This window comes from Podarcis pityusensis (assembly GCF_964106645.2).
Source record: "Podarcis pityusensis genome assembly, chromosome: 8".
NCBI classification, from domain to species: Eukaryota; Metazoa; Chordata; class Lepidosauria; order Squamata; family Lacertidae; genus Podarcis; species Podarcis pityusensis.
In genome coordinates, this window is record NC_138033.1 from 49,168,545 (window position 1) to 49,194,458 (window position 25,914).

Sequence of the window (25,914 nt, forward strand, 5' to 3'; positions counted from 1 at the left end):
CCCTTCAATACAACTTAAGCTATTGGACCAACGAAAGCAAATATTCTTTCACATAGGGATTTGCAAAGGCTAGTGGCTGATGCAAATAAATATTTATATTTTCCACAGAGGAATTCTCATTTCATAAGCTTCTGGGAAGTCTTTTTGTAAGTAAACTCTCTTATTAATGCACAAATATCTTTACATCCATATCTGAGCTTCATGTCTAATTTATAATATATTTGCTTGAGTTCAGATAAAGGTATACTTTGCTGGTTTTCACCAACTGTTAATAACTGCTGTGCGCATGAAACATTTTTTGTAAGTAACACCACTGAGTGGGCACTTCTCAGTAGCAACTAAGTAATTGGGAATAAAGTTTAAGAGAGAGAGAGAGACCACATGGCTCTGAGATAACACATTGTCGCAGCCAGGATTACCCTGCTGTTTATGATATGGATACTTTTGTTCATTAGTGACAGCAGGATAAAAACGTTATATAAACCGTTGATCAAGCTTACATTTCAAGGAGAGTTGCCATGTTGGGACTTGAAGTCCAGAATAGCTTGGAAAATAGCCTAGCGTTAACAAGTTTTGGGTTTGTCTAGGATCCAATATGTGACAGTTAGCCCAATACCAGGAATCCACCTGAACTGTTTTGGATCCAATTTCTCTCATGCAATCAACCCATTGAACTCTAAAATCCTGACTAGAACAAAGAAGTTTTCACTTGATTTTCGCAGTGGGAAGTTTAACTGAATCCCAATTCACTTTTTAAAGGAGCTATATATTGTTAACATGTCAGATTATTGGCATTAAGTTAAATAACCTTGATTGGGGAAGAGGGAGATAATGTCTTCAACTACAGAGCCTTGCATAAATGGGAAGCCACTATCTGTGTAACCTTAACATTTAGAACAAGACGTAGCCAAACAATCTGATAGCCTTCTAGGATTCATTCTCTCCTTAAGGCTTTAAAATAAGAAATAATATGTTTGGATCATTAGGCTGGTGTGAAAGACACATCCTTTCATCCTTCACCAGGGGATAATAAACATTTGTCCAGTCTTTGCTGCGATGAAAGAGAAAGCAGATGTGTGGTGCATTTATGGCAGGCTCTTCCCTGCTCTGTGCTGTGAAAGAGTTGGATGAAAATAATGGGGTTTGCCTACTTAGGGGTCTAAAATATGAGCCTCGAGCTGACATTCCAAAGAGAAATCATTTTCCCCCTGTAAAGCAGATATTATATCAATAGTCAAATGAGTTTCAATAAAGACCATCCATCTGAAGGGACAAAAAAAAAATTCCTGCTTCTCCTTCCTTTAACTATCTGATCAGTTGAATCAATTGATTAGAAAGCCATTAAAGTGGGCAAAAACTGCTCATGGCAGGCACCATCTTAGAAAAAGCATTATTGCTGCACACAAGCGAATGTCTTTTTTATTTATAATGGTGGCTGCATTAAAAAACAAACCAAAATAAGTTTTTGTTTTTGTTTTGTTTTAGTCATATGCATATTTAATCAGTCCATGGATGAACTGAAATTCCTTCAAGTAATGAGAATATTTATTTAAGCATCACCCCTTCTTAGGACAAAGGGCCACTGGGAGGCTGCACCCCTTCCCTCCCAGGAAGAACATCATGGCTAGTTGGGAAACTAACTGGGCCCAATCTTCTGGCCAGAGAAGAAGCAGCATCTGGGAACTTGCTGTGTCCCCCCCAAAAAAGAACCTGGCAAAAAGAATGCTTGACTCCAGTTGCTAGTTGTCCTAGGGCTGAAGAAGCAGTTGTAAGGGAACCACTGCTGCCATGCATTTGCCTTGCAAAAATAAATAAAAAAATAGAGGCACTGAATGGGAACACAAAAACAGTAGCAATGGAAGTTCAGTTTGGCCCAGATTGCATATAAATGCTTGTAGCTTACTACTTTGTGCTGGCCTTGAAGGGCTGATCTTCCTTCTTGTTTTCTCTTCTACTCCTCTTCCCTTGTATGTTTTATGTTTCTAGTGTGTAAGCCTGATGGCAGGGCCCATGTCACTCTCTTTTCATTGAGGTGAACCACTTTGGGAGACCGAATACTGGGATAAAAATATAGTAAATAGTAACAACTAAAATTCCTTCTCAAGGCCTGCCTAGAAGCTTTCTTAATGTTTCTTCATCTTAGATATATTGCCCTATAAATCTTAGAAAACATGCAGAGAGAGAGAATGGGTGAAGAGCTTTTCTCTGAGACCGAAGTTCTGAGCTGGATTTGGGATCTAGACACTAGATGAGAACACCCCTTCAACCAAAATGAAAAAAAATCTGATTTTTAAAGGCACAATAGAATAATCCCACTTCATTTTTTCCATCATTGCAAAGGGGATGTGATTGGCAGCAAATGCCCTGCACTTTTTGTTGGTAGAAGCAGTGGCACCACTCTTTCTTCCTTCCCTCCTTCTTGGCTGGCTAGGTGAGCAAGTGGTGTTGGGGTGCTTATTGGTTCATGTTGCAAAGCCCCCTGGGCTGCCTGGGACCCTGAACCTGTGCCCAGTGGTCCAACTTTCATGACATCCTTTGTTGGCAAAGAGATGTGAAGCATCTGCCTGTTGGTTTAATTAAAGCAACTTCTGTGTGCTTTTCATTATTTTTCTAGTTACAGATAGGTAGCCGTGTTGGTCTGCCATAGTCAAAATAAAAAAAATCCTTCCAGTAGCACCTTTAAGACCAACTAAGTTAGTTCTTGGTATGAGCTTTCGTGTGCAAGCACACTTCTTCAGATACACTGTGTATCTGAAGAAGTGTGCTTGCACACGAAAGCTCATACCAAGAACTAACTTAGTTGGTCTTAAAGGTGCTACTGGAAGGATTTTTTTTATTTTGATTATTTTTCTAATTGCTGATTCTCTTCTCATGCAGCAACCAGAGTGGCAGATGTGCGTATTTTGTAAAGTGTTGGGGCCTTTTTGGCTCTTCCTTGTGACCAGTACAAAGGGCACTTTAGTTTCTGATTTCAGATCCAAGTTGGGCCAATTTGCATAATTGCTCAGGTAAAGCTCAGGAGATGCTGCATTTATTTCCTTCTCTTGAACTTGCAAGGGAAACACAGCTGTCCTGTCCTTTTGCTCACATGAGATTTGAACCACTGTCAGCTCTTCCTTCAAATTTCTACCAGCTTTGTGTAACGTGCTGTTGGAACAATGTTTTGTTACCCTGACAACAAAAGCCATATTTTATATGCTGTTTTGCTTGTAATTCTCTTTTGAAAACTCCTCCTGCCAGTTATGATGTAAATTAAAACATTTGTAAAGTTTACTTACTTTTACTACTTGTTTCTGCCCCCCCCCCCGTGGAATTTGGCATAGCCCTCATGTTTTGAATGTAAACCAAAGGGCTACTTTAGTTTTTCTAAAACTAGGATACTGTGCCCAAGTAATGCTAGTGAACTTTGGAAGATCAGCACAGCTTTGCAGTGTAAAATTATTAGTGGATTCCAAGTACCTTCAACAAACTACAGTTACCATAATTCCTTGGCACGAGCAATGGTAATTACCTAGTTAAAAGTGAGTTTATTTTGACGCGATTTTAATGATAAATATGGGCTGAATGCAAACATGATTTGATTTGCTTGCCTTTTGAGGTTGACAAAAGGCAGCACTCAACGAGATTCACATTCACTGGTTAGATGGCAAATAAATAATGAAGTTTATTCCACAAGAATTTTCACCACCTTGCCATTGTCGTCTTACTACTTGCTTGTCTGAACACAAAGCACACTATTCTTGCCAGATGTCTTTTCCTGGCTCCCTCAGTTCCAGCTTGTAGCGATAAGATAACGGATAGCTGGTCTTTTACTTGAGCAACCTTAGGACCACTTCTGAACTATGTGGGACTTGCATGTGGGCTCCCACCCCATGCTGAAACTTTCTTAAGAAATATTAACTTGCCTAAATCCACCTAGTGAGCTTTGTAGGTTGGTAAGGATTTAAACCAAGATCCCAAACAAGAAATCCCAGTAAAAGACTTGGGTCTACTACCCTATGCTAGTCCACTACTGAGCTATGAAGTTGCAAGTTGTAACCTTTTACTGTTACTTCTCCATGTCTAGGTACCAGCAGTTCCTGGTTGAAAGCCAAAGACCCCTGGCTGTGAATGTTTCCCCCTATCCATTCTTTTCATCAGAGTGTATAATCAGTTTTTGCTGATAAGATGCTGCACAAAAATTGGTTAGGATGTTATTTCCTCTTGAACTTTGTGCAGACTTTGGCAGACATCCATATTTCTTGCCTTTAAGCCCTTTAACTGAGCTCTTGCACTCTGATGAAACTAATTCCATAAGGAATTTCTCAAGGGGCAAATCAGACATGACTTAGACCCCTTGTTCACATTTATTGGTCTAGAAGGCACTTTTGTGTAAATTTATACAAAAGGAATAAGTCCTCCTTGACCTTGAAGTATATTTGGCAATCATTTTCCACTTTGGCTACATCGTGTTGCAACCGGATGTGTCCCACTAGCCAGCCAGTTTGGCAAGTCACTACTTATTAGTCACTGCAGAGCCCATATTGGGGAGAAGTGAGGAAAGCAATTGGGCCATTGCCATTTAGCTTGGTCCTTACCCTTCTGTTGTATTTCCAACAGCTAAGTCCTGATTACACTTCCCTGATCTTGGTTTATTCACTTCCATGGGAAGTCAGTTTCTTTAGCAAGGCTTTACTGTAGGTTTGTACAACCCCACCTCCAAAAGTCGTAGACAAACATTTAAGCTGTCTTCTGTATGTTTCTCAGAACAGAGACTAATTATAGAATCTGGCTCAGGTTGTACTTCAAAAGGAAAGGTTCGAGGGATATTTGTGCATGGGGTTTTTATTTTTATTTTCAGATTTTTGGCTGCTTTTATTAGAAGCCTTTGGCCAGTCAATGTATCAGCTCACTTTCAAACACTGTAGTTTGGCTCATTTTTGGTAATGGTCTGAGAGTTCAGTAAAAGAGCCTCTTGGGGCAAGAAGTAGTCCATTAAACATCTGTTACTGTTGGTGTATGAGCAAGTCTGCCAGTCTACTGAAGCCAGTTTATGCAGAGTCTTCCTTAACTGCTTAAGCCAACTTGAGCCTGAACTATGACCAGCCAATTAGCTTTTGGCAGTGGCTCCAAAGAAAACAACTTAACAGAAGAAGTAGAGGCTTTGCAACGCACATTCTCCAGGATCCACAATGGCTTGTAGCTTTGTGTATTGATGTAGAATTTGCCTTCACTGACCAGGAAAGCTTTTCTCCTTGTGGCCTCATCCTTCACTTCCAGTCCATGTGGAATGTTTACTGTAATAAGGGATACCCCATAGTGAATCTACGTAAAACTGCACTTCATCTTCACATGCAAAGCTAATCATTATGGGTTCAGTTCAGTTTTGCAGGTGCAAGAGTAGTTCCCAATGGGATTGTTTGCTTTTGTTATTACCAAGTATTCTGCTAGAACTTTGACATTCAAAATTAAATAATCTTCCTGTAAGTATAAACCTGAACAATTTTGGAACAGGGATTATATTTGCTCTGGAGTAATGGTCTTTAACAGCACTGTAGTACAGAGCCCACACATGCTCACATTTTTAAAAGGCATAATAGGATCTGGAACAGTATGTAAAATTCTCAAATTCCAAATTTTGGAATATAGAGTCTATAAAGCAACACAGAGAGGAGGAGTTTTTCTTGGAATATTTCACATTCTAGAACACAGCATTAAATGTTTTTTGTATGTCTAGTCAAACAAGCACCTGGTATTTTCCCATTCTTGACCTTAAATATAGGAATGGCAAAAAATGTGTTACCTTTAAAGAAGAAAAGAAAAAGAAAGTCATAGGTATTGGACATTTAGGACAATAATTGATTTTCAAAATGAAATCCCTGTAATATAATCCAGAAAATTGTCTTTGTTATACAGTGATGCTGTAAATCCTCACCAGAATCACACACAGTAAGAGCTTCTGAACAAATTATCCAGTTGCATAATTGGAGAAAATAAAACTTTCTTGAAATCGTGATGCATAATTAAATATATATATATCTCCCAACTTTCCTGGTGATGAAGCTGATGCTGCTAGCATATCTTGGGATTCAGATCTCTTCCCCCTAGAATAGCCTCTGTAATGGTTTACAGACAAGCGACCTAGATGAGGTAACTTTTCCTCCAGCAACTAGATAATATCCTGAAATTGCGTCCCCACTTTAATCAATGATTCATTAGAAAGCGTGCCTTTGTATGAATGCCAGTTTTCCAATCTGATTTCCACCATGAAGTGTTTGTTTTGTCTTATTGTTTGGTGCATCATAATTGCTTGTTGTCTTTTCTATTTAACTGTTGTGGGGCCCTGATGATTCCTGGTTAAACTGTGTGTGTGTGTGTGTGTGTGAGAGAGAGAGAGAGAGAGAGAGAGAGAGAGAGAGAGAGAGATTTGATTTCAGCAGTAAATCGATCCTGTACTAAACTGCCTGTGATGAGGTGGGAAATGCACATTTATCCTTTATTTAGCACATCTCACTTGCTTAGACTCCACTGTGCAAAATTAACCATTTTTACTTGGAAGTAGTTCTCATTGTATTCAGAGGAGCTTATTCCCAAATAAGTGTGCACAACATTGCTACCTTGGTGTAGCATCTTGCCATATTCTCCAGTATTCTCCCTTCCGGGAACAATGCATTATTTCTAAAGTTTACGTTTTAAGGGTAATTCTGCTCTTTTGTAAAATTGCAAAAGGGTGCAAAGCCGAGCATGCTATCTGGTTAGGGGCTGGCTACATGCAGCTCAATTTACCTGTGAGCAAAGGTGGTCTCTGCCTAAAACCCCATTAACAGTATCATTTTAAAAAGACCCTACTATGTTATTATGTACTAGCAAATACACATTATCATGGTTGGTGGTGTCTATGTGCAGAAAGGACTTGTACACTACATTGCCTTACTCTTTGGGATCCCTTTCAAAGATGTCATGGATGGAGGGAAAGTCTTTACTCTCACTGCAGCAAGGTCCCAAGAACAGTGCTTTCATTCACAGGATTGAATGGGAACCATTACTAATATGGGTGAAAGTAAAAGGAGCACACTTTGAAATTATTTCTTTATTTATTGCATTTATATTCCACCTTTTCTCAAAGGAGTGCAAGGTGGCACAGATACCCCTCCTCATTTAATCCCAGTGACAAACCTGTGAAGTATGTTACGCTGGGGGGGGGGGGTAATGACTGGCCAAAGTCACCCAGTGAGCTTCATGACTGAGTGGGAGGATTTGAACCCTGGTCTCTCAGGTCCTAGTCTAGCACTCTGTCCACTACATCATACTGACCTTTGGTGGAAACCTGGGAACTGTTATAAATAAAGAGAAAATCAGAGAAGTTTGCATTTTAACACAAAAACACAAGAAATACAAAATCCAAGTTTGTAACATTGTCAGCTTAGAGGTGCATTTAAAACATGAAAGTTAAGGAGGAGCTGGACATGCAGAAGCCAGTACATTCTCTGCATTGGAATCCATTGATAGCACAGCCTGTCAGTTGATGTGCCGTTGCAGCTTTGAAACCCTTTCAGCTGAGCTAATAGTTCACAAATTGGTTTTTAATTACTGGGATTATTCTTGTTCCTCAAGAGCCCAGGATCCCCTGGAAGCTATTTGTCTTTGCTTTTGGTTCTTATGCCACAGCTGTTGCTCCTGCTGCTGAACATACGTTGCATTTTTTGGCTTGCTGGTGTTCTCCCAACAGGCCTGGGGAACATCCTTTGGTTGCTTCTTTGAGGCCTTTGCATGAGGTTTGCCCTAACAACTAGGCGTAATATGCAGAAGAGAAGGAAAATGTTTTGGTACATGGGGCAGGAGGCCTTAATGTAATGATTTGTTTGTTTAAAGGTGCATGCATGTCTTCCATCCATTTTGTATATCATGTTTGAAGCATTAGAATGCATATTCTGTCCAGCTAACTGACCCCATGGGCTGCTTTCTAGAAGCACAGAGCCAAACATGGTTTTAAAGAGCTGCCGTTGCTCTTTAGCTCCATGGTAGGCTTTTGCTGGCCCTGCGTCCTAGCAGTGGAGGGAAAAAATGTCCACAGAGTATCTAGATTTCCAGCATATATTTTCTGGGTCATAGATCCAGTATGATCTATGAGATGAGTATTATATGCTTGTATGGTGGTATCAGTGCTATTTTTTGACCTTCCAGAATTCACCATGAACACCTCCCTTGTCCTCTTATAATGGCAATGGCATTCCTGTAAGTTCTGGCTGAAAAGAAGCCCTGGGTGGTATGTTGTTATTCATAAAGTAGCAAATGCAAAAAGATGCCAGCTGTTGGATCACAACAGAGCGCAAAGGCAAGTCCTGGGCTTGTTGGTAGCCCACTAGAGTTGCCAGCTCCTGCCCCTGAAATGGTTTCTGTTCCTTTTCAGAGCTCCAGAGTCTTCATGCTAGGACAGTAAGAGAACAACTCTTATTTTAAGGCTGCATGTGGTTCCAATATAATAAGCCATGGCATGCCAGTTGTTGTCTATCTCAGGTCAGTCATGTTTGCCCCAAATAGGCATTTCACATTAATTTTGTACAGGGCTATTTTTCTAGAAAAAAGAGGTGCCCGAACTCACCATGGGCGCCTTGCTTTTTCTCTTATAACGGCAATGGCACCCACCTGACAGGTGCCAGAACTGAGTTCCAGCTGGGGGAAAAAACCCTGGTTTTGTATAATTAACCATAACGTAATGGACTTCATGTTTCTTGGACATGCTGAGAGCAATATAGAGCAAAACTTTACCAAATCAGTTTCTACTGATGATATGTGAAAACTAAAAGCAGATGATAATCTTGAGGGTCAGGTGGTAATATTTATTGCACCAGGAAAGAGTCAAGATAATGAATAATAGCTGCACAATTATTGGTTTCCTTTTCTACCTCCTGGTAGAGTTAAAAAGGTTTCAGTTTTCATAGCATGTTGGCTAAGGAATCCAGGAAAGGAAAACTAAACTAGATTAGTGGAAGTTAAGCAAATTGCATCTTGACAGATTTAGAGCCTATGCAGAATTGGGTTGATGATAGCACACTTTAAACTACTGGTACTTAACCGTCACTTTGGTGGCAAGTATTTGGTTGTAAATATTACTCCAAATTTCAGTACACTATATCCGAACTTAAATATATGTAAGAAATACTTCCCACATTAGTTAGAAAGGCAAGCACTCTCTCTTCCTTGTGAAAATGTGAGATCAGATGGGTTAACAGGTATGTTTCTTTTGCAAAAATGCAGAAGCTCCCCAAATACTCTTTGGAAATAATGGATCCATTCTAGAACATATTTTTTCTCTCCTGTTTTCTTGCTCAGCTGCTTCTATTTCCTTGCAATTTCTCCAGAAGAAGGAACCTTAGTCCTGAAATTATATTAGAGGTCAATCAGAGCAGGCTTTACAGGATCCAAAGGTCTACCAGCAGCCCTGAATTTCTTCAGCCATAGCAGACTTCCAGACTTTTAAATGGTTGCTTCGCAGTCCACAAAAGCTGGTCCATGACACCATATTTCTTCTGTTCCCTCCCTGCACTTTAAAAAAAAGTTCATGCAGAAATTCTTGAAGCTGTTATTTGCATTGTTGAATATTTCAGTTATGAATGGTTTCTAAATAGCTGTACACAAAATAATTAAAATCTTATGTGTAAAAGGAACAATTTCTTTTACTGCACCATAATCTAGGAGACAGGAAGGAATAATGAGAAGATAAAATGAGAGCAGTCCTGTTGTGCATTGCTGAGTTCCTAATTTTAAAAAAAGGAAACAAATTTGGGATTTGCACAACCTAATTAAAAACAACACACCACTCAAAGCAGCAGTAACAAAACTGTATACCCTATATAGCTTTGGCTGCAGAGAGACTGAAGAACTTGTCCTTTTGAGAGAGCAGGGATTTTGTTCCTTAGAACTATCCTCCTGCATGGAAATACTTAAAGTTAAAAATGAACATATATATGGTGGCTCCCTGAAGAATAATTGTGAGCAGTAAATATTAATGAACCAAATATGTGACCTGAGCAGTTACTAGGGTTTGGAAGCTTTGCCTTGAGAGAGAACTAGGGAGGCAAGGGAAAGAAGAAGGAAAATGTATTACCTTTTAATACTTTTTTCCTGGTCTGATAGTTAAATGCTAATTGGGAGCTATTCGCTGCAGATGGAAACTATTTTTAAATGGAATGAAGTGTGGGGGCAGAGAAAGATGTGCATTCTAGCTCAGGCCATTTTTTTCTAATTTTACTATTTCTCTAGAATTCGTAATGCAACCGCCTTCATAGTGCCATTGTTGTGAGAATGTGCAAAAAGTCAGGTGTTGAGGGGCTTTCATCCACCCATCAGAATAATTGACATTGGGTTGTATCTAATGCTAGTCCTATTCAGAATAGACCAATTGAAATTGATGAACATGACCAACTGAAGTCTCATAATTCCAGTGGGCTGATAGTCAAATATAGCTGGATACAACCCATTGTGCAGCAGTTGTCCATGCTCCAACAATATGTGGAATATGCAGAAGAGGGATGGAGAACCTTACCTTTCTTCATAGAATCCAACATGTTCTAAACGACTGTAGGGGAATGGCTGTAGTTCTGTGGTGGAATGCATTCTTTGCATACAGTAGGTTCCAGGTTCAATCTCTGGCATTTCCAGGCTGAGAAATACAGTGGTACCTCGGGTTACAGACGCTTCAGGTTACAGATGCTTCAGGATACAGACACCCCTAACCCATAAATAGTACCTTGGGTTAAGAACTTTACTTCAGGATGAGAACAGAAATCGTGCGGCGGCAGCGGGAAGCCCCATTAGCTAAAGTGGTGCTTCAGGTTAAGGACAGTTTCAGGTTAAGAACAAATTAAGTTCTTAACCCGCGGTACCACTGTATTCTTGTATCAACCTCAAAGAGCCGTTGCCTATTAGTGTAGTTTGGCGTGTGAGACCTGTGGCCTTCCATATGCTGGACTGCAACAACAAAAGTAAATGGAAAGCAAAATTATTTTCCCCCAGAAAGTCACAGCATATCTCTTTTTTGACCTTCTAAAATTGATTTTCTCTCTCTTCAAAGCTGGGCCTAAAGTGTTGAACTCCTTTTCTGCTCCTAAGCTGGGGGGGGGGGGGCAGGGGAGAGAGGAGCATCTTCAGCGTTTTTCCCCTCCCCACTTTTCCATTTGTCTATAAGTATCTTGTTAAACTGGAAGGGCACTTCTATTTTCTTTGGTTTTATTGACCATCTTATATTACCTATTTTGTATCAGTGTGAAAGGATGTCTAAGAAGCCCTCTGGAATTGCAAAAGAAAGTTCAGCCTTGGGGCAAGCTGTTTGTTTAGGGTTTTTCATAGAAGGGTTCCTTTTGTATTTTAAGGTCAGCAGCAGGTAAGGAATACAGAACTGAACTGGTGGTCTAGAGATCCTATGAACGGCCGGACAAAGGCAGTATTCTTGCTCAGGAACCACTTGCCAAAGTTCTCACATAGATCTCCAGGCTTTTTTGCTGTGCAAGAACAAAGACTTCCTTGCATTTGTAGCCTCAGTATAATTGTGCCACGGTTATTAGTATTTATCTGTTATCCTTTCCTGTCTCCTTTAAATGTTTTTGGAAACTTCTGAGCAGGAATGTATTTCTTTTAAAAAGCTCATAAACTTCCATAGGCAAGTACAGTTCCCAGTCTCACACTGTGCACTCCTCCATCCAGATCTAGATGTCCAAAGACAGAGAAAATCTGCTTTCTCCATTGAAACTAAACAGGGCAAGACTTTGCAAGCAAGTAGCATCTTGCGCTCACTGGAGCTTCTGCGCCTGGCACAACTAGCTAAGTGGTTGCTTGGGGCAAGATCTTATTTTCCAGGATTCCTTGCACTGTGATTGGATTGTTCACAGCATCCAGTTAGGCCCCGGGAACTTTGGCAACATTGGAAAGGGCCCTGGGGCAAACCTCTCAAGTTGGGCAATGCAGCCACTTGCAAGAAATAGTTGCACCAGGGCAACCTGTGTAGACACTCCTGCCATAACCTGGCAGTGTCAGCCTGAAGAAGCCTGGGATGAGCACTGTGAATCACACTTTCCCCTCTAATTATGCTCATTGATTTGTCAGGGGTGATGCAACAGATCCCTAGTGAATTTGGCAAAACAGTCTTATCTGAACTTATTTTCCCATCATGCAAAACAGCAAAAAATAAAAAATCTCTGCTGACTTTTTAAGCTACATTTTAGCTACCACAGCTCTGTAGTTTGAGTCCAAAAATCCCTGAAAGAATTCTTATGGCTGTAACTGTATGATTTGCAGAAACACAGTCTCACATTATCTGTGAGAATGGTTGTTCCCTGGAGGTGGCCTGACACCATCCAGTACCCGTTAAAGAAGCATTTAAAAGATTTAGGGATTCAGCACAGCTGTGTTAATATTTTATTGCTTGTAAAAGCACATCTCTAAATATTCTCTGAAGTCCTGATGAGAAATGGGGGATGTATGAATGTGTTTCTTTGTAGAGCTTGGTGGTTATTTGCATTGTCTGCTGAAGACAGTGTGGTTGGTGGTGGCAGTGGTGCTTTTGGACTATACGGTAGGTCCTCTTTGTCATTTGATAACAAAAAGGAGATCCTGAGCCAACTGGAGAGGAGTGAAATGTACTGAGCTGTGACTGAGTCTGCACTGGCCCACACTTTGGCTCAGCAAATTCAAAAATAATACACTACAACGCTATACTGGCTTCCTTTTCACATTCTTCTTCGGTAAAAGGACGAACTAGGGGGAAAAGAAGTCTCTTTTTTTACCAGTGTTCTTATCTGTCTCAGTAATAATTCCACAGGCAGGACAGTAGTTTTGAACAGCTGTAAAATAAATTAGATTAGAATCTCTACACTCTGCTTGCTCTCTGGTCCTATAACTTCATCACAGTCAGATGGTTTAATTAAGAGGCATCTCCTTCCCTTCCATCCCAGTATGTCTAGAGGCTGTTGTTTTGCATGTTCTTTTTTCAATCTCTTAAGAAACAAGGGACTTTAAAAAACAAAACAAAACAAAATACATATTATTCAGGGATTTGTGTGGAGGAGGAACCCATCAGTTATTCTCAGCATTCCACTTGTGTCTACAGTTTACTTACAAACAAGTCTGGTATTTTTTTACTGTTAGCAAAATATTTAACCAGTTACTTATGACAGTTCATACAAATTTATAAAGTGGGAGTACTGTAGTGTTGGAAGCCCTGTAATTAAAGGTGTTATTACAACACGTGAAAATGATCCATTGCTGTGAAAGAATTGGTCCATCTTCAGAATAATACAAATATTTAAGGAAAACATTGACATTAAAAGTTTGCTCTGCCAGCTATGACACCAGATCCTCTCATCTGTATTCCTTTTGTGCCTCAAACAGAAAATACCAATTTGATCCTTTTTGTTGCAAATACCAGGCTAAGAAAGGAGGTTCTAGGGGTTGGGTATAACAATGGTATTTATCAGAGTTTAGTACATTTGTGTTCTTCCTGCATTAAAAAAAAATCCACAAAAATAAATTGAACCTCTCATTTCTTGTTCTGATCTAAAGGAGGGGTAGAGCTGGGTACCATTCGCATACTGGTGAACATCCAACCCAAACCCCCTGATTATCTCTCCCAGTGGCTTCATATAGAGTTGAAAAGCATGGGGGAGAGGACGGAGCCCTGTGGCACCCAACAAGTGAGAGTCCAGGGGTCTGAACACTCATCCCCCAACACCACTTTCTGGACACAACACAGGAGGAAGGAACGGAACCACTGTATAACAGCACTCAGCACCCAACTCCTCTTGACAGTCCAGAAAGATACCATGGGCAATGGCATCAAAAGCTGCAGAAAGATCCAGCAGAACCAGGAAACAGCTTTTCCCTCTATCCCTAGCCCACCAGAGTTCATCAACCAGCACAACCAAATCAGTTTCAGTCCCATGATGGGCCTTAATCCCGATTGGAAGGGATCCAAATGATCCCTTCAATGACCACCCACTCAGTCACCTTGCCCAGGAATGGGAGATTTGCAAGATCTTGGAAATAAACAGTGTTTTCAGCACAATTTCCCCCCTCTAACTAGAGGAGCTATTTTATTGGATTAACAGGAAAATCTGGTAAAATTAATCTGAATACATAGTCCAGGAATACAAATGCATTCTCTTTAAACATGAGTATACACTACCTATTTTTCCCCCAGGTCGTTAGTTCACAAGATACTGCTTTTGACCATATGAGCAATCAAGATATTTCGATGGAATGCTCTCACTTGGCCAGAGCTTGTCATGCCCACCAGGTGACTGTGGAAGTGGCCCCAGCAAGTTCTGTAGAAGTGCTTATTAAAAGAGCCGTTGAGACCATGAGGATTTAATCTCGAATGCTTCCATGCCTGAAAAAAGTATTGCGTGAATGAATGATTCCTCAATTAAAATAGGACTTGACGAGCACTAATTTTGTTAACTCTGCTATGAATGGTCCTTATGAGAAGCTGGTGAAATTATCAGAGTGGTGATGGAAAATATGATGTGCTTATTACCAAGGGCAGGATTTCAACAGTTTGAGGGAAATTGCTTCCTTGTTGTTCCTAAAATATTGCCACCTTACCGGTTGCAAAGAAATGTCTAGCTAGATTTGTATAAATAAAAGATAAAACTGGCACAATTTTAACTCCATTATCTTAACACAATGGACTTCGTTGTTATATTAATCATGAAAATCAATATGTTTTTATCCAATGGAAAAAGCTTTGGATTTTAGACCATAAGAGAGATAAAGCATTAAATGCCTATTGAGTTAGGAAAAAAAATATTTTTTCATCAAGTCTTTCAGACAAGGACAATATTTTCCTCTCCTTCTGGGAACTCTTGTAGTCTAACTTAATAGTTACTGACTAAGGGGTTGGTTGAGCTTTTGGGGGGCTTGCATCTGTTCTTGGTCTTCCAGATGTTTCATGATACCTTTGTGATGATGTCTGCTTACAGGATCTCTCTCTATTGGTTTGTCTGCAGGTGCTGCCGGGCGCTCGATTGATTGCTGTTGCCTCACCAGCTGATCCTGCAGCTGGTGGCGTTGATGGATCTCCACTCCAAGGGAGTGATATCCAAGTCCAGTATGTCCAGCTGGCGCCTGTGACGGACCACTCAGCTGCTAATCAAGTACGTAGATCTTTTCTCTGTTTGAAAAGGAATGATGGGCATTTGTCTCCCGCTGGGCCTGTAATTCTCAGTTTTTGTAAAAGTGTTGCCTATAGTAAGTGTGTTCTTTTATATTTAATGATAACTATCTCTCTCCTGCCTCAGTTTCAAGTTTAGTGGATTTGCCCTATAATGGCATCTGGAATCTATGCCTTGGATACCATTTGTATACATTTGTTTATTTTGCACAGTTTGTCCTGTTTTTCATAGCATCAGAGTGGGGGACTTCCCTTACGTTTTTAATCTTGTCTTTGCTATCCTAACCCTTGCAATTGCACAGTATTTGAATCAGAAGTTGTATTTTGTGCTCAGTATGATTGCTGGTGTTTTTGAATAGATACAACATAAGAAAAACCCTGCTGGATCTCAGGCCCATATCGTCTCACATCCTTTTGTCAGGGTGGCCAAGCAGGTGCCTATGGGAAGCCCACAAGTTGGATCTTGAATGCACAGAAGTAGCTTCATCCCCAACACACCCAATCATTAATCTCCGGGTGGCTTTAAATTCTTGAGGGATAAGGCTATCAGTGGCAACTAGCTATTATGGCTATGTTCTGCCTTCAGTGTTGGAGGTAGTAAGCCTCTGAATATCAGTTCCTAGGAAACACAAGTGAGGAGAGTACTGTTGTGCTGTTGTGTTGCTTGTGGGCTTCCCTTTGGGGCATCTGGTTGGCCAATGTGAGAACAGGATGCTAGGCTAGATGGGACTTTGGCCTGATCTAACAGGGCCCCTTTTATCTTATTATGATCTTACTGTAGGTAGAAGGAGCACATATGCCTAAATATTTCCACCAGCCCTGAGTGAGGAAGCCTATGAGTTCTACTTAGAATCTGAGGCTCTCTTTCGAAAAATAAAATAAAAGTATGATGATTATTTAAAGGGTCTCACTTAAGAGTTTTATGTCTTTTCATGAAAGACTGAGCTGTTGATCCAGGAGTTTCCCAAAGTTTCTTAAGCTGAACTTCATTCTTGGCGCACATGCCAAGGCTGGCTACTGCTGCTTAAGTGTAGTGTGCCCCAGCATCTTTGGCACTGTATCTTAATAGTGTCCTTGGAAGCGATCTGCAAATTAAGCCAGGGTTCCAAGTCAAGCTGGTTTCAGGCCAAGTCCCCCAAAGCAAGAGGCAGATCCAGGCAGACTCAAGAGCTACTTGTTACCCAAGGGTGAGCTGGAGGCAGGTTCAAGAGTGCTGGGGGTCAGAGCCAGGAAATCAAGTCAGCCCAAGGTGAGTCACTCCAGAGCTTGGCAGTTCCCAGAGCCAAGAACATTCTGTACTCTTTCCATAGCCAAATGGGGGAAGCAAACTTTGGCCTCAGAACCAAAAGGATATGACCCCAGACTCTAAATCAGCATGTGTAGGCCTCTAGCTTTTTCTTGGATTGTGATGTGGCCTGAATGAGCTCCCCAGCCCTGGTGCAGATGAAGTGACCGGGGAGAACACAATGATGAGTTGTGGTTACATCTCTACTACACACTGCCAAGCCATAATACTACTGATACAGCATTGCCGCTTATGGTGCTTCCATTCCTAGAGTTCAGATTGTCAGCTTTTCCATTCCCAGCCCCTGTTTTGTAGCTATTTCTAACCTGGCTGCAACCATTGGCTCAGATTAGTGTGTTCCATGATTTAAGTTAGAATGGTACTCTTCTACTTGACATGCTTCTACACTTTTTTGCCAGCTTGAGGTGCCTTTCTCTATATAAATTATAGCTCTGCAATGGGTTTTTTTGCAAGCCAAAGGCCCGGTGTTTCAGGGGCCTCCTTTTGGAAGCAACTCCATTAAGGGGCAGTAGAGTGGTTTGGAATGTCCAAAAGACAGCTGTCTTGTACCTCCTTTTTGGATACAGACAGAGCAGGTAGAGCAACCTGGAGCACACAAAGCTTTTTTTTTCATTAGGCAGCATAAAAATGTATAGAATTCTTGGTGAAAGAAGGAGCAGGGTGCCTGGTTGTATGTTACAAATATCTATAGATAATTTGGGTGCTTTATACTCTTCATTGCAAAACATTTGACACTATAATCTTGCATAACACTTTATATCTGTCCACAAATATTCAAACTGTTTTGTGGAAACCTGGGGTTCCCTGTTGTAAAGATAAGGAATGATGAACCCGCTCCCCCTGAAAGATATCTTGCCTGCCATTGCCCATTCCCCCCTGTAGCTCCAGGGAGTTTGGGATGTACTTGAGGTTAGGAGTGGGTGAATCTGTCCATTTTTGTTTTTCTCAGTTTCTAATTTTTCCACGCTTAAGTTCAATTCTCCAATTTCCACATCAGTTTGTGATTTATTTTTTTAAAGTCCTCATGACAATTCTTCAGCAAATTTCTAGTATCACATTTTTCCCTACTAGACACATATTTAAAGCAGTTTCCCCCAACACTGCACATTTATGTATGTTATTTCCACTAATACATACGTTTATATGCACACTTTATCCTAACATATGCATTTTTGTACACATTGCTTGGCTGGAGAATTGCATTGCAAAATTCGGAGAATGGTGAATTTCAAATTGTCCCTTGCTGGTACTGTTTGTTTCCAAGAGTGTGTATCAAACATGGAACAACCCCTTCTCAAATCCATAATTCTTTATTTCTGGAAGCTGAATGGCACTGTATGGCCCTAGCACTGTTGATAATACACAGGATGTATGCAGTATTGTAGGCCTGGGAATAGCTAAAGGAGTACGATTAAACACATTTCTCAATGAAGAAGGAATATATGGGCTGGCCAGTTACTTAAAGCTGGTGTGAAGTTCCAATCAGTCCCCACCCACAACTGGCAGTACACAAAACTATCCTCATTAATAATAAAAAGTCCCCTTCCTCTCCAATCCCTTCCCGGTCTGAAATGTGCTTTTAGAGATGATCGGACTGTTGTGGAATATTATGTAACCTTTGGTGTTGATGCCTTCTGGGTGGGGGATCACAAGGCAGCATGAACTCAAGAGTGTCTGCAGGTCATCTATTGAACAACATGTGTCATATCTTGCCAAGCCTCTCTTGTCAGCTGTACAGTGTCAAGTTCAAACTTGTTATGTTGGCAAACCCTTTTCAACATCAGCTTGTCTGCAGAAAAGCCCTGTTCATTGCAGAGAACTCTCATCTATATAGCATGCTGCTCAGGCCCCACAGGTCACTCTGCATGAATTGAGAGCATATCCTCAAAAATGCCCAGTGCTGCAGGGAAAGATCAGTTGTTGAACTTCCCCTATCAAACTATCTTTCATTGGGAGTTGGTTCGCCATAAGAATCGGTGTGTTGAGGAGCCCTAGATTCCCTGGAGCAAGTGGAACATAGTTCATGTATTCATTTAGGCACCTTAGCTCTGGAACTACCTTCCAAGGAATGTTAGACTGGCCCCAAAAGTATGAGCAGGAGGGTCTTGAAATACAGTGGCAGAACCCCCCCCCCAACACATGCAACACAGGAGTGTGGGTTTCTCAAGAACTTCCCACTTAGCTCTTGAATCCTGCTCAGCAGTGGGGGGAGAAGCATTTGCATAAGGCAGTGAGTGATTTCACCCACTGAAAATATTTTAATGCTACCATTCTGTGGGATTATAAGAGAAAAAAAGTGAGCGTCACCATGAAAGTGTTACTTATTGGAACAATTCCAAATGGATCTCAGATTTTCTGTGTGTGCCAAACCATTGCTGCTAAATAAAGCAGCTATGGCAATAGCCCATCCTTTCTCTAAGGCACTAGGACTCTTTCCAAATGTCCCTCAGACATACGGAAGGCAAAAACCTTCACTGTCATCTGAGTTGATGCCCTAGACAGTTGTCTTCACAGCAGGAGAGTCCTGCTTTCTTAAGTTTGCTTTTTGACCTAGAAAGTGTTCCGCAGACATCTATTGCTGCTGGAGTGATGAAGGGTTCACGCATCATATAATCAGAAGTGTTCTCTTTTAGCAAACTGCCCTCCTGGTTCCTGGCCTCTGAATTTCCCCATAAATTACCTTCCAACCGGGTGAGAGGCATTGCTCGCGACTTCATCCTCCCCTTTTGCTGCTCAGATTTTGACAGGAGTCGGCCGTTTTGAATCCAGCGATAAATCTTTACATCTGTCTCCCACACCATTGGCAGCGACAGTGGAATTGCTCTCTTTCAGACACTTTGCGCCGTGTTAGCTTTTAATATTGTGGTTAACCACAGAGGTTATACCATGCTGAAGATAAACTGAAAGGAATGTTGAAACTTAAATGAAGGAGTGGGGTATGTTAAAATGCAGACAAGGGTAGAGATGGCTTTGCTGGAACTGGCAGGGCTGACTGCAGAGCCCACTGGTGCAAGTGAGACAAATCAGTATGGGCAGCCCATGAAAACAGTTTGATTTCTGAATAAAAAGAGAGGACGCTGAGGGGTTGGTGCTGCAGTAAAGCTGATGCAGGAAACGTGCACTGGATTATACCTACCTTTGGGGAGTTTTTATTCCTGGATTTCCTGCTTAGCACTACAGCCACAATCCAGGAAGCACAGGAAAGGGTCATCAAATGCACCCTTTTGGTACAGCTTCAGTTGCTGTGAGGATGTTTTTTTGAGTTGCGCAGAATTTTTCACCAGTTAGACAACCTTGCCTAACTCCAGCACTTGCATGCTTCCACCCCAATGAAGGCTTGCTGACTTACAGTTTGTATCTTTTACTGAGTGTCAACAAAGCTATAGTTAGCACTATTTAATGTGCTCCACAGCAATTTTGGTCTCAACAGGCACCATTTAGCACTTTCCGGATTCAGCGCAAAACACAGATATTAATAACCGCCCACCTGAGGACCTGTGGCCCACAAATTAGGTGCTTAGGTGGCTAATGGATAACATTCTTGTGGCGGAGTATGAACAAGGCAGCTTCAGGCGTGAACAGATGCCAGCTTGCAACCCATCTCACGTCTAGGCTCCTTGTTTATTTTCACGCGCTGATTAAGTTCTTTCCTTACAGAAGTTCTAATGGTTCCTGACATGTTAAATTACAGCAATAACATTGGGAGTACCACACAAGAATTGTTTTTCCTTCCCTTTGCTGAAATTGGTGCGAGGGGAAATGGCTTCCACTTTAAAGCCAGCCCTTCGAAAGCCTTTCACATCTGGCTAAATTTTGGATAATTAAGCCTGGGTTTGCAAAGAAGCTGTTTTAGAGAGTTCTTTCTTCCAGGTGTTTGGGTGGCCACTTCAGCTGCAGACAAACTGTTGTTGTGAATGTTCATATTGGTAACTTAAAAAAATAAAGAATAAAATGTGAGCATTACCCAAATGGCCTGTAAAATTGAAGACAGGTGGGGGGAGGTGTTGGGAAGTCTGTAGCTGGCAGGAGAACAAACAGAAGTAGGCAGTAATTCATTTTAATGTGTGTGACCTTAATTTGAGAACAAAGTGTTGCCATTTTGAACTTCATAGGCTCTCTGTATTAATAAGCTAATCATTCACCACACAAGGGAGGAAAATCATTAGTTGGACTTTTATTCACTGGACAGTGAACCCTTTTCAGCTAGGACTCTCTGGCCCCATTTCCAGAGATTGCAAAGAGGTGATGGAAGAGTTGGACTATTAAATTTAAAAACAGATAGCCACTGTGCATTGGTTAGAACATAACTCCTACTGGCTTAACACTCGGCCACACAAAACCTGGTTTTGTAAAACCTAAAGCTTTTATGTCGCCTCTGAAAATGCTGGTGCTTTGGTGTGGGCTTCATGGGAAAATAATTTCTGGGGGACAGCAGGGAAATTGACAGAGACTGATTTCTTTACGTGGGATGCAAGTGAAAAAGCTAAAATCTGTCTTCTTTGCCTGTACTCATAGTCACAGTGGAATGTAGCAAAGAAGGTGTCATCTTAAGCCGGGGTGAGCAGACTTCACACTTGTCAAATTTACCTAGTTTTTTTTTTAATGGAACCCCCCCCCCCCCCGATCTACCAACTGGAGACAGTTGGAAAAGACAATACAGTACGAATTAAAGAACAGGATGCCTCTGAGCACTGTGAAGTTGTTTATTGTACCAGTCCTTTCACACAATGGTCCACTCCAGGTTAACCCTGAACATTCTTGATTTTAGCACCCTAATTTAGATGGGAAAAGTCATTTCCTTAATGGCTTTTTTCAACAGTCACAAGTCAGAAATGCTTGCTGGACTGCTGCAGATCACCCAGAAATATACCTGTAAATCCTGATCTACCTTCTGCTCATCTCTGCCTTAAGCTATGCAGCATTAAGACAGGGGTGGGGACCTGGATGTGGCAGGTGGGCCAAATTGTTATTTCCCTGACCCTTTGTGGGTGGGGCCAGTCACCAGCATTGCAGTGATATCAAGTGACTTGCTTGCAGAGCTCCTTTCAAAGCACTATCTTGTGGAGTGCTTTGAAAGGGACCTAGTGATTGGTGGGTCTTACTTAGCCCCACTCAAAGTGTTTTGCAGGCACTGCCGACCAGCTGCTTTCAGCTGAGCCATACTGTATGGCTGAACAGAACAAGTGGGCATGGCTTGGCTGAAATAACCCTTGTGGGTCAAATGGGGAAGAGTGAGGATTGGGGCTAATTAGGCCTATGAAGATAGCATCAACTCTGTGTGTCTTCTTTTTCACATAGCAGAAATTCCTTCCCAGATTAACTTCAGCAATACTTTTGTACTGTTTAGTAAGCAGTCCAAGGAATATTTATTGATTATTTATTGAAAAATTATTGATCCTCTAAATCTAATAAATTTGTGGTGGTGGGGATGATGATAATAGTGGCTATCCCAGTATGTTGCCTTCGATTGAATAAGAGAGTGAAGAGGATGCTGCTTCTGAAAAGGGATAGCTCTTTCTGTCCAAGAAGGCTGAAATAGTTACATTCAGCTCCTGAATTATTTGCCTCTATCTGCACTGCTGCTTGGAAGAGGCAAAGCAAAATAATTCAGGAGTGGAATGTAACTATTTCAGCTAATAAGAGCCAGCTGCTCCTAAATCTCCTACAAGTGGTTGTGTTTGATCCAAATAGTGCTGAAAGCACTCCTGGGGCCTTTTCTGGAACTTTCAAAAGTGTCTCACTGTATCACGTTATAGCAAAACATGTATTCCCCCAATCTCTGGCAACTTTCCTACTTGTTTTCTAGAAGTAATATAATAATAATAATAATAATAATAATTTATTATTTATACCCCGCCCATCTGGCTGGGTTTCCCCAGCCACTCTGGGCGGCTTCCAAAAGAATATTAAAATACTATGATACATCAAACATTAAAAGCTTCCCTAAACAGGGCTGCCTTCAGATGTCTTCTAAAAGTCTGGTAGTTGTTGTTCTCTTTGACATCTGGTGGGAGGGCGTTCCACAGGGAGGGCGCCACTACTGAGAAGGCCCTCTGCCTGGTTCCCTGTAACTTGGCTTCTCGCAGTGAGGGAACCGCCAGAAGGCCCTCGGTGCTGGACCTCAGTGTCCGGGTAGAACGATGGAGGTGGAGACGCTCCTTCAGGTATACTGGACCGAGGCCGTTTAGGGCTTTAAAGGTCAGCACCAACACTTTGAATTGTGCTCGGAAACGTACTGGGAGCCAATGTAGGTCTTTCAAGACCGGTGTTATATGGTCTCGGCGGCTGTTCCCAGTCACCAGTCTGGCTGCTGCATTCTGGATTAGTTGTAGTTTCCGGGTCACCTTCAAAGGTAGCCCCACGTAGAGCGCATTGCAGTAGTCCAAGCGGGAGATAACCAGAGCATGCACCACTCTGGCGAGGCAGTCCGCGGGCAGATAGGGTCTCAACCTACGTACCAGATGGAGCTGGTACACAGCTGCCCTGGACACGGATTTAACCTGTGCCTCCATGGACAGCTGTGAGTCCAAAATGACTCCCAGGCTGCGCACCTGGTCCTTCAGGGGCACGGTTACCCCATTCAGGACCAGGGAATCCCCCACACCTGCCCGCCTCCTGTCCCCCAGAAACAGTACTTCTGTCTTGTCAGGATTCAACCTCAATCTGTTTGCCGCCATCCATCCTCCAACCGCCTCCAGACACTCACACAGGACCTTCACCGCCTTCACTGGTTCTGATTTAAAGGAGAGGTAGAGCTAATACAGTAAGGTGGCAGTGAGGTCTCTGGGGTCCTTTGGAGTGTTCTTACCTTGGCACCCCAGGGAGTTGCAAGGCAAACAAAAATACAGTGGTACCTCGGGTTAAGTACTTAATTCGTTCCGGAGGTCCATTCTTAACCTGAAACTGTTCTTAACCTGAAGCACCACTTTAGCTAATGGGGCCTCCCACTGCTGCCGCGCTGCCGGAGCACGTTTTCTGTTCTCATCCTGAAGCAAAGTTCTTAACCCGAGGTACTATTTCTGGGTTAGCGGAGTCTCTAACCTGAAGCATATGTAACCCGAGGTACCACTGTACATGGGTGTCTTGTTGCTCCAGTTTTATTACTCAGATTAGTTCCACCACCTGCTGGGTTTAAGAAGAGTAGAACTCTTCTTTATTACAAGGAGGCAGTCTAAATGGGGTACCAACTCTGCCAGCTTCTGGTCTCCAGCCACTCAAACTCTCCTAGAAGATTGGCATACATTTTCTGACACTGTTGGCAGAGTCAGATACATGATGTCTTCATGCGACTATAGAGGTGTCATAGCAGACAGTTGTGGATTTGAGTCAGGAACCAAATGCATAGCTGCTCCAAGGCACAGAGCTTCTGCTGACTCCAGACCTGAAGACCCTTAATCAAAGATTTGGATGTGGAAACATGGCTATGAAAAGAGGGCATCCTCTGCTTTATGAACGGTTTTCTGATGTAGGATCTAGGGCAGCGTAAGCCTGGGATTTCCTGGTCCCTTGCAAAAGATTATATTGGCTGATTCATCAGAATTAGTCAGAGCCCAGGTGGTACATTTAAATAAAGATTTACTAAGGATTGCCTGTAAAGCCAAAATTAATGGCCACCAGAGCCTGAGGATAGGCAACCAAGGATGAGGTTGTCCCAGACAGTTCGTCTTAGAGCCAGATGGTTGGACCTAAATGGGCCTTGGTTTTGACACAGCACAGGAATTATTCCATTCAATCTCAAGAGCTTCTAGGATTTCTTGTTGTTGGCAGCGGTTGCTTGGACAGGCTAGAAGGTCTTAACCACCCTTGAACTGAGTGGCCAAGCCTGCTAATAATGGTAAACCTGTGGCATGTTTGTCTGTCTGTCTCTCTCTCTTGTGCAGAGCACAGATTCTCTTCAGTCAGCCATCCAGCCGGAAATGCAGATAGACCACGGAGGCATTCAGATTCAGTGAAATGGAGTCAGTGAGAAGCAGAAGCACCACCAACACCAAACTCCACTCCAGCCACCTTGTCTGGCAGCTGAAGATCTTCTCAGCTTGGAGGATATTCTCCCTACCCTCTCCTGTACATAAGAGTGTGAGCCAGCTCCATTGAACTGATTGTTTGGAACCCCCTCCCACAGGTCCTCATATGAAGGAGCTCCCTAGAATCTGATGTGCGGATGAAGAGAACTGCCATCATTTTCACTCCAGTACAAAAGACTCCTAATGGACGTGGTTTAGCCATACCTGAAAGAAAAAGATGTTTTTGCAGAAGATGAAAGCTAGCTAACCTTAATTAATCAAAAGATTACAAGTGAATTGATGTGCCACCTTTCATCTCTGTGACTCATCCTTGTAAACGTCTCTAGATACCTTATCAGACTCTTGCCTGTCTTGCAGTACATACCTTACCACACAGAAAGAATCAAGAGTGCAAATATATTTTGCTGTTGAAAGAAGAATTTTTTAATTTGCTATGTTTATAACGAGAGAGAGAGAGAGAGAGAGATGGATGTATTTAAGAAAGAAAATGGGGGGAAGCCCATTATCACAATTGTTAGCTTTTTTGCTGCTGTTTTTTCTGTTTTGTTTCAGTGTAACCGAAATAAATTTTTTTTAAAAGGAAAAGAACAAATTTCCATACACATACAACCCTTGCCTTTTTTGTTGATATCGTTGCTTAACTACTTTTCTAAAGAGGGGTTAACTACTATCCAACACTTGTAATTATGCATTTCTAAAGAAATAAATGTGTATTTATGAAGAGCACCCTTCTCTTGCCTGTCTGTGGAATATAACTCTTCTGAAAGACTTGTCTTTTCACATAGTAGTGTTTTACTCCCACATTAATTTTACTCAGACATTCTCCATCCAGGATGAAAAGCCCCCTCACTCTCATTGCCACCTGCCTCAGTGACAGGGCCTCCTGGAATAGAGCATCTGAAGATGATCTTAACATCCAAGGCTGACGTGAAGACAAGTGATCCTTTAGCTCTTTAAAAGTTGGTCTCTGAACTCTGAGTTGAGATTGAAGCCAATGTTACTGTTTAAACACAGAGGTGATAGGACCCCAAAGCCCAGATACACTTAGCACCCTAGCAGCTATGTTTTGGACTAAATACAGTCATAATGTATCACCTCCTACAGTCCCAGTAATATGTAAGGATAGATTCCAGCATTTTTCTTACAAGTAAAAAAATAAAATAAAATTGGGGCTTTGGAACATGATACTTGGATTAGGGCTTTTCACCGAAAGAAACATTCCTTGCTGGGATGGATAGGGGTTCCCTCAGCTCATAGCTGCAGAATTAGATCACGTCACACCTCAGATTTGAAGCACTTCAGGTTGCTTTGCCTCTTCTTCCAAAACCTTGGATTGTAGGCCACAAAGGGTGTGTGTGTCAATAATTGTATGCAATTGGCAGAATTGGATTAAATTTGAAGGCATAGGCATCCCTATTGTATGTATGAACACGGCAACA

The 25,914-nt window shown here is 41.7% G+C and overlaps 1 protein-coding gene and 1 long non-coding RNA gene across 3 annotated transcripts in view; both read left to right on the plus strand.

The window, feature by feature from the left end:
- Nucleotides 1-25,196, plus strand: part of BANP (BTG3 associated nuclear protein) — a 149,637-nt gene extending 124,441 nt beyond the window's left edge. For both annotated transcript variants that reach the window (XM_081017826.1, XM_081017828.1), the window contains 2 exons: nucleotides 14,982-15,128; nucleotides 24,332-25,196. In XM_081017826.1, the coding sequence (XP_080873952.1) occupies nucleotides 14,982-15,128; nucleotides 24,332-24,403 (219 nt within the window). In that variant the 3' untranslated portion in view covers nucleotides 24,404-25,196. The remainder of the gene's footprint in view (nucleotides 1-14,981; nucleotides 15,129-24,331) is intronic.
- LOC308483727 lies at nucleotides 16,924-23,812 on the plus strand. Its single transcript, XR_013989756.1, has 3 exons — nucleotides 16,924-22,259; nucleotides 23,207-23,766; nucleotides 23,797-23,812. It is a non-coding gene; the product is annotated as an uncharacterized lncRNA (long non-coding RNA).
- Nucleotides 25,197-25,914: the final 718 nt, after the last annotated feature.